Source organism: Protopterus annectens, chromosome 1.part0, assembly GCF_019279795.1.
Source record: "Protopterus annectens isolate FY-2018-M chromosome 1.part0, PAN1.0, whole genome shotgun sequence".
Taxonomy (NCBI): Eukaryota; Metazoa; Chordata; order Ceratodontiformes; family Protopteridae; genus Protopterus; species Protopterus annectens.
Genome location: NC_056725.1, coordinates 103,936,606 through 103,954,497, shown reverse-complemented (window position 1 = coordinate 103,954,497; position 17,892 = coordinate 103,936,606). Strand labels below are relative to the sequence as shown.

General features: G+C 41.4%; 1 protein-coding gene across 1 annotated transcript in view; it reads left to right on the top strand.

Moving 5' to 3' along the window:
* LOC122814817 overlaps positions 1 to 9,527 on the top strand; it is a 405,132-nt gene extending 395,605 nt beyond the window's left edge. The window contains exon 6 of the mRNA XM_044087134.1: positions 9,293 to 9,527. Coding sequence (XP_043943069.1) covers positions 9,293 to 9,402 — 110 coding nt within the window. The 3' untranslated portion in view covers positions 9,403 to 9,527. The remainder of the gene's footprint in view (positions 1 to 9,292) is intronic.
* Positions 9,528 to 17,892: the final 8,365 nt, after the last annotated feature.

Genomic DNA, 17,892 nt, shown 5'->3' with positions numbered 1-17,892 from the left:
CGTACACATAATCTAACAATACAGTTAACTGTAGTCTACAGATAGGGCATGTTACCTGCTTGCTCCAGGTGGATGTGCTGGGTGGCTCCAGCATCCATTACAACACATATCAGAGGTTGATGTAGCTTTTGTCCAGAAGCCACCACACTTAGGAGCAGCTCCTACACTCTGGTGAGTGGGGGATGAAAGGCCACCCCACCACCTGTGGCAAGCTGCTGTCTTTGGATATCAGACACATGCCGCTGGGCTTGTCTAATTAAATCACTACAGTGATGGTGTACCTGCTCATATGTCCGGTTATGCATGCCTATGTCATTTACCTGACGAAAAAGTTCCTGTCACAGTGCAGTCTGCTCCTGTTAATGCTGGCTGCTTCTGGAGAAGAGCATTGTGTACTGCTGCAATAGGCTGTCGAGTATCACCTCTTCCTCATCCGCTGTGTACGCTGGGTTGCATTGGTGGGCCATCTGGCTGAAAAAGATATGAACAATATGTGTGAGAGTGTCCTGTGGCACACTTTACACCTTTACCCACAGATATCACTTTACTGACATATATACCATCCTATTGTCTGTCAGAGGTTACACATGTTCAATACCACTTATTGGTTCTCAGGCCACAACTAACACTGCCTGGCAGACTCTATATATCACACCACTATACAACAGTATCCGACACACTGTTTGTGACACATTGCACAACCTCAAGACAGGGGTGTATATCACACCAATGCACGAACAGAGATGTCATCCATTGCAATGGATGTAAAGTACAGGTACAGTAGTACCAATCAGCCACCCTAGTCATTGATGCCAGAGCCCTGCCTAACAGATGTGTCCATTTGTTACTATAGGTGGCATACTGCTGTAACAGACTATATATGTTGCTGGATACACACATTTACCCTGTAACACATATGATTGCAGCAATTGTACAGGCATAATCACACACACATCGGGCAAATATACAACACACCACTGTATTCCAGCACAGATGAGCATTACCTGTGTACCATACGGTACTGTGTGCCACTACTTACACATCCTTATGCCTGCATTCTGTCCTCTGTGGAGACTACAGGAAACCCACATGACAGTGTTTCCAAGCAATGTGAACACACACACCATACTGTGCTGTTTAGGCCTACAGCTTCAGGTAGTACTACAGTTCATATTGGTGATGGATTCACCAGCAGTACCACTCACTAAGCATACATGTATTGCTTTAGCCTATAATGAGACACCACATTCATCAACGGAGAACTACGCCACATCATATGCCCTACTAATATGTCTGCCTAACAGTACATTACACATCTGTTTCTGTCCTCACAGCTAGGATAGGCACTACCATATCAGATACAACATCACACTAAGCTATCACACCTTTACAGACCTTGCACACATTCAGTGTTACACTTATTCAACCTCACATAGCAGCTATTGCATTAAGTACATGTGTGAGTGCATAGTGTCATAGGTAGGTACGGCAGCCTAGCAATATGCTACCCTGGCCTTTGACACACATGTACTTTGATTTCACTTGCCCCTGCCAACCTGAACCACAGAGGTGTTTCCTGGTATGTATTACCAATCTCCCACACAATCATCAGGGGTATTTGTAACAACTGCTAAGGAGGAGCCTTGTTTGCTATTGCTATGTGGTCTATTCCGGTGTATGGCATATCTCTAAGATTGAAACCTATCCCTCCAGCATGTGCTGTTTAGTGAGCTGACAAGGTTTAGGGCCCTAGAGCATGTATCCTGGAGAGATTGTGATATTTTCCATGGTGGTTGTCACCCAGCTATGGGTGTGACATACCTCTGTATGTCCGGCAGAGGTCACCTCTGTGTGCCCAGTATGCAATACAGTGTAGTTGTGGTTTTGTGAGTCAGTCTGCATAAGGCATCTGTTTGCGGCCAGTATTACCCTCTGGGAGGTCTATCTGTGGCCTGTTCATCTGGTGTAGTTGTCATGTGAAGTACATACCACACAGGGCATTGCAATGAGTAGAGGGGAACTCTACCCTATACTTCCATAGATGACACACCTGTTGTCATGACACATACCACGCAGACAGATTACAGGTGTTGTGTGGCACTATCTTCATCAAAGCAGAGGCTACTGTCCACCTCTGTCCCATGTTCCCTTATCACACCTTCACTGTTAGGTAGATCTCTACCTATGTGGTAGTTAATGGGTACACTGTTTTGGGAAGGTGGAATGGCACTGCAGTATCAACACTTGTCTACAGTCCATGCCTTGGTCACCATACACCTGTTGCGGTACATATGACCCCATGTCTCTCTGTCTCTCTCTCTCTCACTCTATATGTGTATATGTATATATATATATATATATATATATATATATATATATATATATATATATATATATATATATATATTATATATATATATATATGCATATCTATACACATATATGTACACATCCATTGCTGTACACATGGATGTACATACAGGCACATGTACAGTCCACCTTTCATGGTGGGGATATCACTTATGCAACAGTTGTGGGATGTACAGGTATGTGATTAAATTGCACAGTGTTGTGCAGAATGCATGTGGGTGTCCTCAGCCCTTGTAGCATTAGCAGGTCTCACTGGCTGTAACACAGCAGATCTGACAAATCTGTCCCACAGCATTTAACCACCACATGACATATGTCAACACTACCATAGCTGGCCTTAGGCATAGGTCAACTGGGCGGCCGCCTAGGGCGCCGCTCCAGCAGGGGTGCTTTTCCACTGTTTATGTGGTGTAGTAAGACAAGGATAGGGCACCAGGAATTGTGGTACGGGGCGCCGTGGAGCCCTTTTGCCTATGGCACCAGTTGACCTAAAGCCGCTCCTACACACTGCATGCTGTTTTCTAAGCCACACACTATGACCTACATGGATATATGCACATATCAACCTTCACTGACAGATATCTGTCCACCCTTCACTAACAGTTGCAGTATGTCCCTTGCCCTATGCACATGTGCAGATACAGATGGATACATACTGCTACCACACATGGATGATTTGCAGTGTGTAGAGTACTCTTCAGGAACATCTACAACATGCCAACACATACATGTGAGTTACATACCTTACCTTTGTATTTCCCTGCTCCATGTGTTACGGTTTTGTAGTTTTTTTTTTTTATTGGTGATTTGTTTTTGGTTTTCACCCTCTATTTAACATTCTGTCACAGTTTCTCACTCTGTTCTGTCTCTTTCTCAGTCTGTGTCTGTGTCCGTGTCTCTCTCTCTCTCTCTCTCTCTCACTCACTCTCTATCTCACAGCACCTGCAATGATATAATTGCATGTGTGGACTGCAGGTACAGCCTGCTTTTCTAGGTATCTGCACTTGTGCATGTGACAGCCTCTGCACCAATTGCTGCCCACCATTCAGTAATTGCATGCAGCCTGCTGTTTGGTGATTGCATTACTCACTGTGATTGCAGCATACTGCTATAAAATGCTAGGTTAGGTAAGCATAGCCCTTTCAGATTTCCAAGGTGGGACCCATGCTTGTTTGCTCTGGACACCGTTGTGTCAGTCTGAAGGTTGGTATATGTCTCTTATCTGATGCTAGGGTTGTAGCCAGTTATATGCATGTTGTACTCAAACCTGAATGTTGCTGCTTCCAGTACACACATCTCAGTGTAGACATGTATGCACCCCTCCGAATGCTAACACAGGATACATGGGAGTATGTACCTTTTTCTCACTTATACAATTAACTGCCATACAAATGTGGTTATTGCACTGTATTCCTGTGGCCAGTATTTATCCTGGTGTGATACTGTGTGGTGTTTGCAAAGTGCTACTGTAACATTATTCCCTGCTAGGATGGCTGGTTCTCCTTTCACAGTCATGTCATGCAATTCCACAACCACTGCTGGTAAAGACCCACAGAAAAGGATTTGTGTTATACCATTCCTAATTTCCATTTACATTCCGTCATTGTAATGCATGCTATATTTATTTCAGAACCAAGTTATTTGTATATCTGCTGTGGCTTAGTGGTAATTCATACAGTCTATTGTGTCAATGGTCTGCGGTTTGAGACTAGCAGAGGTTTTTTTTTCTTTTGCTGCTCAGCAGAACAAGGGCCCTGCCATAGAGTGACTAAGGCACTTTTAAGCAGTTGTAAGTGGGTTTCTGCGGGTTTGCATGATGCATAGCGACGCTTAGCTAAGTGCACACATGTGCACACTCGCTTACTACTGCTTAAAAGTGCTTACTCCCGCTAACCCTTGTGCTAATTTCTTTTAAAGAAAAGAAAATGGGGAGATAGGAAAGTGGTGAAAAAGGGGGTACAAAGAGGGACAGACAGTAGGTAAACAAGATCGGGATGTGCAGGACAGGTGAAGGGAAGGTCATTAGCTGCCCATTTCTTTAACAGCAACAGCTGTGCATATGCAATGAATTTGGAGTGAAATTTGAAACCTTCCACCCCTGGGAGAGGGGTGAGGACAACAAAGTATGTTGTACTGCCAATTCTAATTATCAGCTTACATGTCCAATAGACATGTGTGCGAAATGGCAGCTATGTATGGGGTGTAATTTTTTTGTTGGTACAGATTGCCCTTTTGTTTTTTTTTTTTGTTTTTTTTCAGGTGAGAGTGGGAAGTGAGGTAGAGGAAGTAGGTATGTCCGGGGAGGTAGGTTGGGAAGGTAAACAGACAAGACAGACAAGATGCATACAGGGGCGGTGCATGACACATGGGGTGGGTGAACACAATTGACGGGGTCAGATGTTTGGAAATCGCAAGCCCATGAGCCCACAGATGGTAACAGTGGAACTGAGATCCCCACCCATGGGCAGTCACCACTGAACTTTCACAGCCCCGAGGGTGGCTGTGCTGGGGGCTGCATAGGACGGGCAGGCTCACCCATGAGATGCACCACTCTCACCTCGAGCTGGCATAGGGGATCAGCGACTGAACGCTGGATCTCCCTACGCACCACAACCCAGACCCTTCGAAGGGTGACAGGTGGCCCTTCTCTGCCCACGCTTGCACAGGGTGGACGAGCCCCATCCCTGCAGTGCTTCCACCTGAAGGTGGCACAGGACCAATGGAGGAGGGGAGCCCGGGCTGGGCACCGGACCTGCTGGTGCCAGGTGCACTCGCTAGCTGTGGAGGGACAGGTGGGTCCACTGGGACTGGCCTTCCCATACGTTCTGTGATTAGGTGTGTTTAATTACAACATAAGCAAAACAGCATTCCAGATTAGTTGTAACAGCATGCAATAATATTCCCATTAACCCAACACACCAAGGTTACAACAGTTGAACAGCAAGCATAACACATGCATATATTGAACCACAGTGGATATTCCAACAGCATGCAGGGATGTTTGGTAGCAACAGGCCACCATGATTGTAGTGTTTAAACAGGGAACATGCATCAATGTGAATGCAAATATTTATAGAACAATAGGACATATGTCCCAACAAATATGTAAGATTACACATACCCATTGAGGTTTGGAATTGCATGGTTTATGCACATACAGTAGGGTATAGAAAAAGCCTCTGTTAACATCTTATAATTACCTTTTCGTCTACACTACATTCCTAGTGACTCCAAGTGTATATCCCCTACATGTATTATTACACTTGCCACCATACATTAGGTTGTGTAATGGGTTTGGCTAGTTCAATATATGCCTGACCTATATCTGACATACTAACTGTCCAGGATGCAGATGTTACTGCTACATATTTCTTGATTGCATTTATATTTCTTTATCTACATATCTGGGATGTTTTCACATGACATTTTCACTTCAATTTGTACAGAATCCTGCATTTCTTGACACACACTCACATTTCTGGGGAAAAATAACATGCTACATGTGTGCCAGATTTACTTATTCATGCCAGCCAGTAACTGACTGTTGTGGACTGTATATATGTTTCAAAGCTACTAGCACTTCCATCACCCACTTTATATGGGACTGCACAAATCTGGGTTGCCAGCATCTTTTCAAACAGTACTGTTTGTATAATGCAAGGGTACAACAACATTTCAAACTCTGTGACACAGACACACTCTGGGTTTTAGACCTTTATTAATGACATTACACACTTTTCCACAGGCTCACTCCTTTTTTTTGTTTTAATGGTGTATATGGCAGACATGTACAAGACATATTATACCTTTATTAATGGGTTAGAACACTCTTTTTTCAGGCTCACTCACTTATTTTATATGACCGTGCCTGCAGAGATATTATTCCAGACACATGTTACCTTTCTTAATGGGTTACTACACTCTTTTTCTGGCTCTCTGACATTTTTATCTGACAGTACATGCAGAGGACTTATTCAGGCAATTTTATGGCTGTATTACTGGACTACAACACTTTCTTTCATGCTCTCTCCCATATTTTATATATCAATACATGCAGAATAATCACTAACCTGCCTGGTGGCACAGCCTTAGCAGCCTATCAGCATAGGCTTGCTGATTTGCAGCATGGTCACCTGCAGCTGTAAAGTAAATGAAGGGATATTGAGACATACCTATCCATTATACATACTCCATTATCAATTTTTACATACTGCATTCCATGGCTACTTACTCAGTTGTGGGGCATCCCACATCCCATGGGCCTCCTGTATCCATTGCTTCAGGTGGACCTGCTTTTGTCTCTTCAGGTCTGCATGGTGGTGACGGACCTGCTCACCAATCCGAGGAACGCCTGTGGCACTGGTGAGGTCACGAGCTAACCGGTTCCAAGCCTCTGCCTTGTACTCTGTCCCTTGGAACTGGCCCTGCAGGAGTCTTGACTCATGACGGTGGACAAGGAGCCAAACCATGTATTTCGACTCCTTGATGCCCCAACGTTGCGCTCGGAAGCGTGTTCCCTCTCTGACACCAGACATTCTAACTGCAGATGTGAGCTACAATCAGTTATGGCGTGTATTCCCTTCTGTGGGGCTTAAATATGCCACATTTCCCGCACTTTTTTGTGATTGGCCGTTTTGTAAAATTCTCGGCTGACTGCAGACCTGCTTAGTAATGGTTAAACTACCATTCGTCAGTATATGAATGTTAACGGTGGCTGTTTCACCTAGGTTGTCATGCCTTAGTGGTTCTGTACTTTGCTTCTAATGCACAGAGTGCTGGGTTCAAACCTCGTTATTCATTTTATTTTCATACTGTCCAGACAGGCTAGGGGGTGTGGCTGCATTAAAGCAACTTTGCTCTATGTTGCTCCTTGGTGCCCTACGGTGCCCTGGTTGGTGTGGCGCACACATCCGCGCAAACACATTGTGCTGGGTAAAGCACTGTTAAACTATGGGCAACTCTATTGCACTGGGTAAAGCGCTATTGAACTATGGGCAACTCTATTGCACTGGGTGAAGTGCTATTGAACTATGGGCAACTCTATTGTGCTGGGTGAAGCGCTGCTTAACTGCAGGCAATTTTATATTGGGATCCTTTAAAATATTTATTTTGTTCACTGATACATTGGCCATTTCACTGCTTTTAAGTTATGTTTAAACATATATGTCAGGTATTATTCCATATACTGATTTAAAAAATAAATACGAAAGGGAGTGGTGGGACTCGAACTATGAATGCCTCTTCTTTGTGCGAATGCTCTACCATTAAGCTATTGCTATATGGTGTGATTTGCATAAACATTCTTTCTTATGCTCTTCCATGTCAGAATTGCTAACTGTAGCTAAGCAATGGGCACACCTGCGCACACACTCGCAAATACGGGCAGCTATTTTGGGAATTTAAAAAAAAATAATGTTATGCGTTTTAGAACTGTGATGGGGGTTTACAATATCAGACAGTGAGGTGTTGGTTGCAAGGACATTTGAGCGGACTCGCTCTTGTTTATTTGCTTTTATTTTAAACACTTGCAGGGGCGTGGAAATTTAGACTGCTCGGCAGTTGGACATGCCCCCTGCTTTCTTACACGGTCTGTGTAAGACTTACGGTTGAATCAGCATGCCCTCATGCATATTCATGGCACGCTGATGTCATACCGTTCAACTGCAGCCAGTAAGTCTTACACGGAGGATTCGTGAATCCGGGGGAGTCTAAATACCTCTAAGTATATCTGATTTATTTTTACCTTTAAATTAAAGCTGTCTCTCATACCAAAGCTTGAACTGTTTTTTTTGCTGAACACTTACAAGGTTCTTTTTAGACAGAGCTTTTTTTTCTGTTTTCCTGGTTGATTTTTCTCTTGCTTTCTCCAAATTTCTTCTTTGCTGGCATCCAGGTAGTTTAATTACTAGCCAGTAACTGAACTTTTCAACTATGGTTTCCGCGATGGTACGGCGGTAGCATTGTTACCTCACAGCAAGAAGTTCTCCCATTCGATGCTTGGCTTGGGAGTGCCTTCTGTGTGGAGTCTGCATGTCCTCCCTGCGGTTGGGTAGCATTCAAAAGACATGTGTGCGTAAATGGGTGTTCCTTCATTGAAGGTTGGGCGTCGAGCTGGCACCTCGGCATTTCGTAAAAATCTACTGCCAATCATTAGCAGACCAGAGTTCCTCTGTTGTGACCCCTTACCGGGAAAACGCCAAAAGACAAGCAACAACAACAACTGAACTTTTCAACTATGAATACGTTTAGCTGGCTTGTATTCACAGCTGTAGTTTTCACACTGTGACAGCTGTTGTCAACCTTTTAATCAGTGTGCAACAATCTTTGAAGTCTGTGAAGGCATTTATTTGAGTTTATAATATATTTTCTCTTAATACCTCTATACAATATGGGGTAACATCAGACAGGTGGCCAGTCTCCGTATGCCTGCCTCTGTGATATATGCATTGGCTGATGGGTGGCATCTTGTCAATTACACATTGACTGCTACTGCTCCTCATATGATGAGAAAGTGCAGGCCTCTCTGTCCCATATTATCAGAAAAAAGCCCTAGTGCCAGCCATTTTCCAAACTCAAGCAGACAACAGTTAGCCAAAAATAAAATTAAACAACCTTTAGTTATAGTAAGTTGATATGTTAAAATCATTTTATCTTCTGAAAACTGGAATATTCCACCCCTGTCTGGTCTGTGAAAAAAAAGCAACCAATACATGTGATGAGGTCGGGTGAATGAGTAAGATGACTGGATGAAATCACATATGGTGTCCATTGTTTTTTTTTTTAATACAATTGGCAAGAAGTTATATTTACTACCTTCTGTGAAAGTAACCTTCAAGACTCAGGAAGGTAATTGTACTGTCTATAGTTTTAATGAATTTATGTTCTTTATATATTAATTAATTTTTCATTATTTGTGATTTAGGAGATATTACCCTGAAGATACCTGCTATCATACAGCATCATAAATGGCTACTCGATGAAATTGTGCGACTACTCAGTGAAGTTGTTGTTCTACTAAAAAGGAGGAAATAATCACTAGTACAGGCATGCAAGAAATGAAAGGAAAATGAAAAAGGCAAAAGAAAATTATAAGATCTACATGAACATACTTTACTTGTGTTGGTAATAGCAACTCATAAAGATAGAAGTGACTCTTTGACGCTGTCTCTACTGTGTGTGTTTTATAGTCTTAATGATTCGTTCACCCATCTGTTTATGCATTCATTCATTTATTAATTCATTTCCTAGTACTGGTTTAACCTGTTCACTGTGAGGAGGGAGCTGAAACCTGTTCCAGTTAGAAATAAGCATAAAGATGAAAACCATTTTTTGACAAGATGCACCCCTCTTGTACACATCCAAATGCACAAGTGTGTGCCCTGTCATGTATACACAGACATGCGCAGGCACACACACACACACACACACACACACACACACACACACACACACACACACACACACACCATTATAGGCAATTTACGGAATCCTCACTCCACCTACTCAGTTATACTTGGCATCCATGATGGGAACTGAACCAAAGAAGCACTCATTATGAGACATAAAAAGCTAACAACTACCTCACTGTGCCACCCCTTATTTTAATCAGTAACCTGAATGCATGTATTTGCTACACTGACAGAGTAAATGCATGCCGTTTATAGAAACATGGTATCTTGCATCATAAGAGTAACCCTTGCAAACAATCTAATAACTGAATGAATTTTACATAGAGGATTGCCAATGTGTTAAATTTGTACTCTTGAACATAAAAAAATAATTTAACTATGAATAGTGCACTTTAGAACTGATAAATATCTACCCTGAAGTAGTTAAGGCAATATTTTACTTGATGGCCTCACCAGATGCGCAGTAGCAAGCCCCGTCCAAAACCCACCCCCATGATATGTCATTCATGAATATGCATTCCCTCCGAATGTACCATCGGATGTCAAAAAAAGAAAACGAGTGCACTGACATGTAATATAACAATAAATAAAACAGTAAAATGTTACCAACATCAGTAATTCCCAACATTAGAATCAGAGTGCTAGAAATAGTGCATGCAACAAGGACAGTAAAGGGATCAGAGGATATAATATATGGGGAAAGACTCAACAGTTACATTTCTTTTCAAAGAAAAGATGGGAGAGAGAACAGAATATATATGCTATAAGGTACACAATGCACTACAAAGAAGTGTGAGAGAATCACAATTAAAAGTAACAACAGTGTGATAAGGAAGGGCCACGCTCAGGAGATGGAGAACAAAGGTAGACAGTTTAATGTAGATACAAGAACATACTTTTTCAAGGAGTGGGCTGGTGGGTTCAGTCAATCATATGAATGGAAGGTACAGGCCAAGACAAGTGAGTTTTTTTTTTTTTAACAGTCTGGTATTCCTTGTCAGACAGGATGTAAGATGAAAAGGAGGTGCCTTAGACTAGCAGTAACACTCCAACATACTAGAGAAATTATGTTTTCTCCTGACAGCTTATTCATGTAATGTGATGTATAACACATTACATTACCTTAAATGGATAGTCTAAGAGTAGCAGAAGGTATGTCTTTTGGCAGAAAGGACTGACCTGTAGTAAAGACCATTGTATTTATGTAACACTTGATATGGAAAATGGCTTGCTAAGCTGTAAGTTCCTAAATATTTTGCTGAAATGGTTATTAACAGGAAAGGATTATTTGCACTGTTGAAGGACATGGCAGAAAAGTATAAACAGACAGCTTTTTTGAGCCTAAAGCCAAGATTCTATGGAGAAACATTAATATTCTCACATCATGTATGCACGCGCGATTGCTTGAAGGCTAATTACATATGCAGACCGGGTTGTCACTCAATTCGTGACATGCCCACTTCTGCGCAAAATGAAATGGTGAAGCCCTCAAGTAAAATATTGCCATAGTTATTCTAGTATAAACATACTGAGCATGCATGGGGTGAAGTTTAATAACCAGTGAGTTGATGGGTATTATTTTAGCATTACAACAGAAAATGACCATTAATACGGAAAGCAAATGGAATGTTCGCTTTTGGGAGTGATACGTTATTAGTACACGTGTCTTTGGAGATGAACCCAAAAGAGAAATCTCATCAAACAAAGAAACAGAAGTATTTAAAACATTTTATCTCTTAAACATCCCATTTTTTTCACCAATACATACCTATGTAGCATCTTTCCTTTTCTGTTAACCATTTTTCATAACAAAAAATATCAGATAAACTATTTGTTAAGTTTGCTATTGTCTCTCTCAATTATTTTGACAACATGCAACAGAGTATAATTGTAATGATAATTAAAATCAGAATTAAATAGGTCAAGAAACTGTAACTAATTTGCTTTTGCAGGGGTGGGAGTAGGAGTTTTGCATACTGCATCCCCAATGTAGCAGCGTTAATCTAACACCTACTGTTTTAACTCTATGGTTACTCTACTTTTCGAATAAAGTTAATACTTGGGTTTTGCTGAAAAACTAAGTGCATATCCTATCTATGAGACAGAGAACATTTAGAGTTAGGGTATTTAACATTATTTATTTTTTTGTTATTTAACATAAGTAAAGCCAGTGGAACTTCCAACTGTATTGAAGAACCTTGGGGAACATAAGTCCCCAAGCCAGCTGTGTCTAATAGAATTCACAGCATCTATCCTGTGGTAAATAACACCACTAATATAAATAAAGCCAATGGGACTTCCAGCTGTATTGAAGAACCTTGCAAAACCTAAGTCCCCAAGCCAGCTGTGTCTTATAGAATTCGTGGCACCTATCCTGTGGCAAATAACACCACTAACATAAGTAAAGCCAGTGGGACTTCTAACTGTATTGAAGAACCTTGCAGAACTTAAGTGTATGTCTCATTATAATACAAAAGGCATTAGTAGGTTGTGTTTTTTACTGTAATCCATAATGTACTGAACATAAATACATTAGCCAGCAGCAGGGATTTCAGCCCCCCCCCATGTAGAAATATTCTGATTTCTACACTTAAAGTCTGCAAAACACTCCACACTAAAGTGTAATTCTCACCCTTCCAGTTTCTAAAGAAACATTTACCTGTTTATTTTTTTCTTCTTCTATGTGATATATCCCCACTACCCTCCCAGTCTGTCTCTGACTCAACAATAGTTGACTCACTCCCTTTCAGCCCTCAAACAAGGTTATTTCTTAAGGCATCCAACTGGTAAAATTAAAAAGGGCTTTCACTCATTTAATTAATTAATTAATTAATTAATTAATTAATTAATTAATTAAAGCATTGGTAATAAAAGAAGGGCTAACATTATAGATGTGACTTCTGAGCAACTGATAGTTTATTTTTGAATCGCACATACCTTGAATGGCTCTCTATCTGCATAGTCACCTCACTTTTTTTATCACATTCTAGTTCACTTCTGGCCCCTCCCCCTTCATATCTAGTGTGAGCTTACTTCAGTCCCAGAAACAAGTGCCACCTTTAAACTAGGAATCCCCCCCTGCTGGTCTCATGGCAAATTTATCTGTAAGTACATGTTATACAACTGATTGTATATTATTTTTATACAATGTGCAGTGTATTATTTTTTATGAACTGTGCAGTGTAATCATTACCTGCTGCTTTCTCCGGCTTAGCAAATGTGTTTTTTTGTAGGTTGTCCGAAACCTATGGCTTGTACCAGAAGCAAATCTTACTACATGTTTTAGCAACTGGGTCTGTTACTACTTTAAATCTGGCTGGTTCCAGAGGCTCTTCATGCATTATTTGAACCAATTTAGTGCTGATGTTGTACCAGAGGCTATTTTTTGTATACATTTTTAAGCACTTGTGTTTGATTCAACTTTAAACGTATGGCCAGTGCTGGAGGCTAATCATTTACATTGCAAAACAATTTGTTTTACTTGTATGTAAAAGCTATTTTTTTTTTTTTTTTTTTATGGCTACATGATTGCATTGGATGTAAACTTAAACTTATGGCTAGAACCAAAGATTATTTATTACAAAGCTAAACATTCTGTTTAGTTCATGCAGAATGGTGCCTTATGACAAAATGTTCAGTTAACTGTTCAGGAACATGCATCTAGTGTGTTCAGTAATATATGAGTGCAGTATTTGCCATGAAACAAAGATCTAACTATTGCTATAATTAGATTATTTACTACTTTTGTAGTATTATATTGTGATTAATACTCTAAACTATTTATTTTTTATTAGTGTTGTGGTATTTCACAATTGTCTACTGTTCTCTAAACTGTATTTTAATTTTTTGGATGTATTAAAGCTGTAGAACTTTACAACAGCTCACTGTTCTCTACCACTTTTTACTTTATTTTTACTCAGCCCCAAGCCAGCTGTGTCTTATAGAATTTGTGGTAACTATCCTGTGGCAAATAACACCACTAACATAAGTAAAGCCAGTGGGACTTCCAACTGTATTGAAGAACCTTGCAGAACTTAAGTGTAGGTCTCATTATAATACAAAAGGCATTAGCAGGTTATGTTTTTTACTGTAATGCTTAATGTACTGAACATAAATATATGAGCCAGCAGCAGGGATTTCAGTCCCCCCTCCATGTACAAATATTCTTATTTCTACCCTTCAAGTCTGCAAAAACACTCCACACTAAAGTGTAATTCTAGCCCTTCCAGTCTATAAAGAAACATTGGCGATATTGTACTTGAGGGCCTCACCAGTTTGTTTCACAGAGAAGTGGGAGTGTCATGAATTGAGTGGCATATGTAATTAGCTCATGCATACATGATATGAGAATATTAACTTAAATTAAATGTAAGCGGTCTTGCAAATCTCACTTTACGGTCATTCAGTCTATTTAATCAGAAAACCTGAAATTTTAACAGCACACTCTATAATTCAGGAATTTACAAACGTGGAAAAAAATGACAAATAATGCCCATAACACGTACACTTTCCTAGTGTTAATGCAGTTGACCTAAGTCAATGGTCAGAACCACGCCTTTTGAACAGTAAAAAAAAGCCTAATGACGTGTTTTGCTGCTAACGTTTGATTTTGCTGAATCTTTTTTGGTTTCATTTGTTTGGACAGTAAAAAGCCTGATGAAATGTGTTTTGCTGCTAACGTTTGACGGTTTTGTTTCTTTGCTGGTTATGGTGCAATAAAACCTGTCAGTTACTGATGTTGGTAACAGTTTACTGTTATATTTATTGTCATATCACATGTCAGTGCGTTTGTTTTCTTTTTACATTTTGTTGTACATTCGGAGGGAATGCATATTCATGAATGACATATTCTGGGGGTGGGTTTTGGGCAGGGCTTGCTACTGTGCATCTGGTGAGGCCCTCAAGTACAATATCGCTGAAACATTTACCTGTTTATTTTTTCTTCTTCTATGTGATACATCCCCACTACTCTCCCAGTCTGTCTCTGACTCAGTAATAGTTGACTCACTCCCTCACAGCTCTCAGACAAAGAAATTTCTTAGGGCATCCAACTGGTAAAATTAAAAAGGGCTTTCACTCCTTTAATTATTAATTAATAAAAGCATTGGTAACAAAATGAGAAGTTATGTACCTACCATAACGTTCCATGTTGTCTTCTCTCGCCTTCTTTCTTGCTGGATGGGTTCAGAGCCGATCCTCGGCTCCGACTCGGCCACTTACTAAAGCTCGAGAGCTAATTTTACCGGCTCGTGGCAACCCTATATCCCATGATGCAAGGAGATGACTACCCAGATCTCGTTTGGTAGCTAAGGAAAAATATGCAATATATTCCTCCAACTGGAGAGGAGGAGGAAGAGGTAATAATAATAATCCCCCGAAAAAGACCAACCTGATCTAGTGACACTAGTAAGCTGATTAGCTGGAAAATTGGATCAAGACTCTTCAAGGAAGAGGAACAATCTTCTCGGTCTGACCAGGCTAGGGGGATGGTGGGCGGGACGCAATAAAGAAGCCGAGAGAAGACAACTAACATGGAACGTTATGGTAGGTACATAACTTCTCAATGTTAAGTTGTCAATCTCGCCTTCATTCTTGCTGGATGGGACCTCGTCCCTAGCACCTCTATCCTGGGTGGCTCAATGGAACAGACTCTTGAGAAAGATGGAACCAAAATTTGCTCTGTCTCTGGAGGCCAAGTCTAATTTGTAATGCAAAACAAAGGTATGAGGAGAGGCCCATGTGGCTGCTGCACAAATAGTGTCTATTGGGAGTCTAGCCTGAAAAGCTGTAGATGTAGCTAGTGCTCTGGTAGAATGAGCTTTTGGCCTAGAAATCAACTCTTTACCTCTGAGCTGATAAATGCATGTAATTATAGAAGACAGCCATCTAGATAGGGTTACCTTGGATACTGGAAGGCCTTTCCTGTTCTCTGCATAGGATAAAAACAGTTGATCAGATTTCCTAAAATGTTTGGTTCTGTCCAGATAATATCTGAGTTGGCAGTGAACATCGAGATAATGTATTTTTTGTTCCGCTCTATTAGAATAATTTGGGAAAAAAACTGGAAGATCAATAAATTGATTTAAGTTCGTCTGCGGTGCCACTTTGGGTAAGAAAGATGGATTAGTCCTATGTCTTTGTGGAAGATTAAGTAGGGAGGACGAATGCAGAGGGCATGAAGCTCAGATACTCTCCTGGCGGAAGTAATGGCAACTAGAAAGGGTGTCTTCCAAGAAAGAAATTTCAATGAACAGGTAGCCGCAGGTTCGAAAGGGGGAAGAATCAAGGATGTTAAAATTAAATTTAGATCCCACTGTGGTGGGGGGTCTCTAATCGGAGGTTTAAGTAAAAATATATCTCTAAGAAATGCCTTGCAAAGTTTATGTGACATGATGCTGTGGTCCAACAAGCTGATATGAAAATTTGAAATGGCTGCCAGCTGAACTTTTACTGTGGAGGAAGAAGATCCTGAATGAAAAATCTCGGCTAGGAAGTCCAAGACCAAATGAATCAGAGCAGTAAAGGGATCTATGTTCCTAGCTTTTGCCCAGAAGGAGAAACATTGCCATTTACTAGTGTAAATCCTTCTGGTGGAAGATTTAAGGGAAGCTACTATAATATCCGGGATGGGATTAGAAATCATAGGAAGCCTGGCTAGGGATGGAAGTGGAGCAACCAAGCAGTGAGGTTAAGAGAAGGTATGGATTGGTGCAGCTGCCCCGACTGGTGGGTCAGAAGATCTGGAACCGGGTCCAGATGCCATGGCTGTACCAAAAGATAACGATGTAGGAATGGAAACCATATCTGTCGAAGCCAATAAGGAGCAATGAGAATCATCTTGGCTCTCAAGGCGGTTACTTTCTGAATTACTGTGGTATTAGAGGGAAAGGAGGAAAGGCATAGAGAAGTCCCCGGGGCCAATCTTGGACTAGAGCGTCTCTGGGGGGATGGCCTGGAAGGGGGAAGAGGGTGAAGAAGTCGGGGCATTTGCTGTTTTGAGGGGTAGCAAAAAGATCACAGCAAGGAAGGCCCCACTTCAAATCTCTTCCTTCACAGATTGTTTGAGAGACCACTTGTGAGGCATGAGAATAGCTCTGCTCAACCTGTCCGCTATGATGTTGGATTTCCCGGGGATATGCGTTGCTATCAGAAACCGCTGAGAAGAGATTGCCCACTGCCAAAGTCTGAGTGCCTCTCGACACAGTGGATAGGACTTGGTTCCACCCTGCTTGTTGATATACCACACTACGGACATATTGTCCGTTTGGACTGCAATAGTTTCCAGGGGAAGAGAGTCGTGGAGGGCTTGCAACATTAAAAGCACTGCTCTCATCTCCAGGACATTTATGTGCAGGTGGCATTCGAAAGGTTGCCAAGTGCCATGGACCATCCTGCCCTGATAATACCCCCCACCCGATCAGGGAGGCGTCCGATGTAACCGTGGTGACCGGGGCGGGAGGAACAAAGGGTCTGCCCTGATGGACTTGAGGGGACAATATCCACCAGGTCAGATGCCTTTTGCAAATTGGAGTTATTATGATCCTGTGATGCATGGGAAGTCATTGAAAGGACCATTGGGCGAGCAGCATCCATTGTAGGAGATGCATGTAAAAGCGGTCAAGGGGAAGAAGTGTTATGGCGGCTGCCATAAGACCCAATACTTTCAGAGCAAATCTGGCCTGAATTTTGTCACTGTGAAGAATCACATGGATGTGGTTTTGAATATCCAAGATCCTTTGGTCTGTTAACTTTGCTGAAAGTTGTACGGTGTCCAATTTGGCGCCTATAAAGGTAATAGATTGACAGGGCGACAAGGCAGATTTTTCGAAATTTATAGAAATCCCTAGCCCTCTGCAAATGTGAATGGTGTAATTTCTGGCTTGGAGAAGTTGATGCCTGGTGGTGGCAGTGAGGAGCCAGTCGTCTAGATATGGAAACACCTGGAATCCTTGACATCTCAGGTGAGCCGTAACCACTGCCATACATTTGGTGAACACTCTGGGGGCTGTAGTGAGTCCAAATGGCAGGGCTCAGAATTGGAAGTGACTGGCCCCCAGCCGAAAGCGGAGAAACCTTCTGGAGCACTTGTAAATTTTTATGTGATAGTATGCAT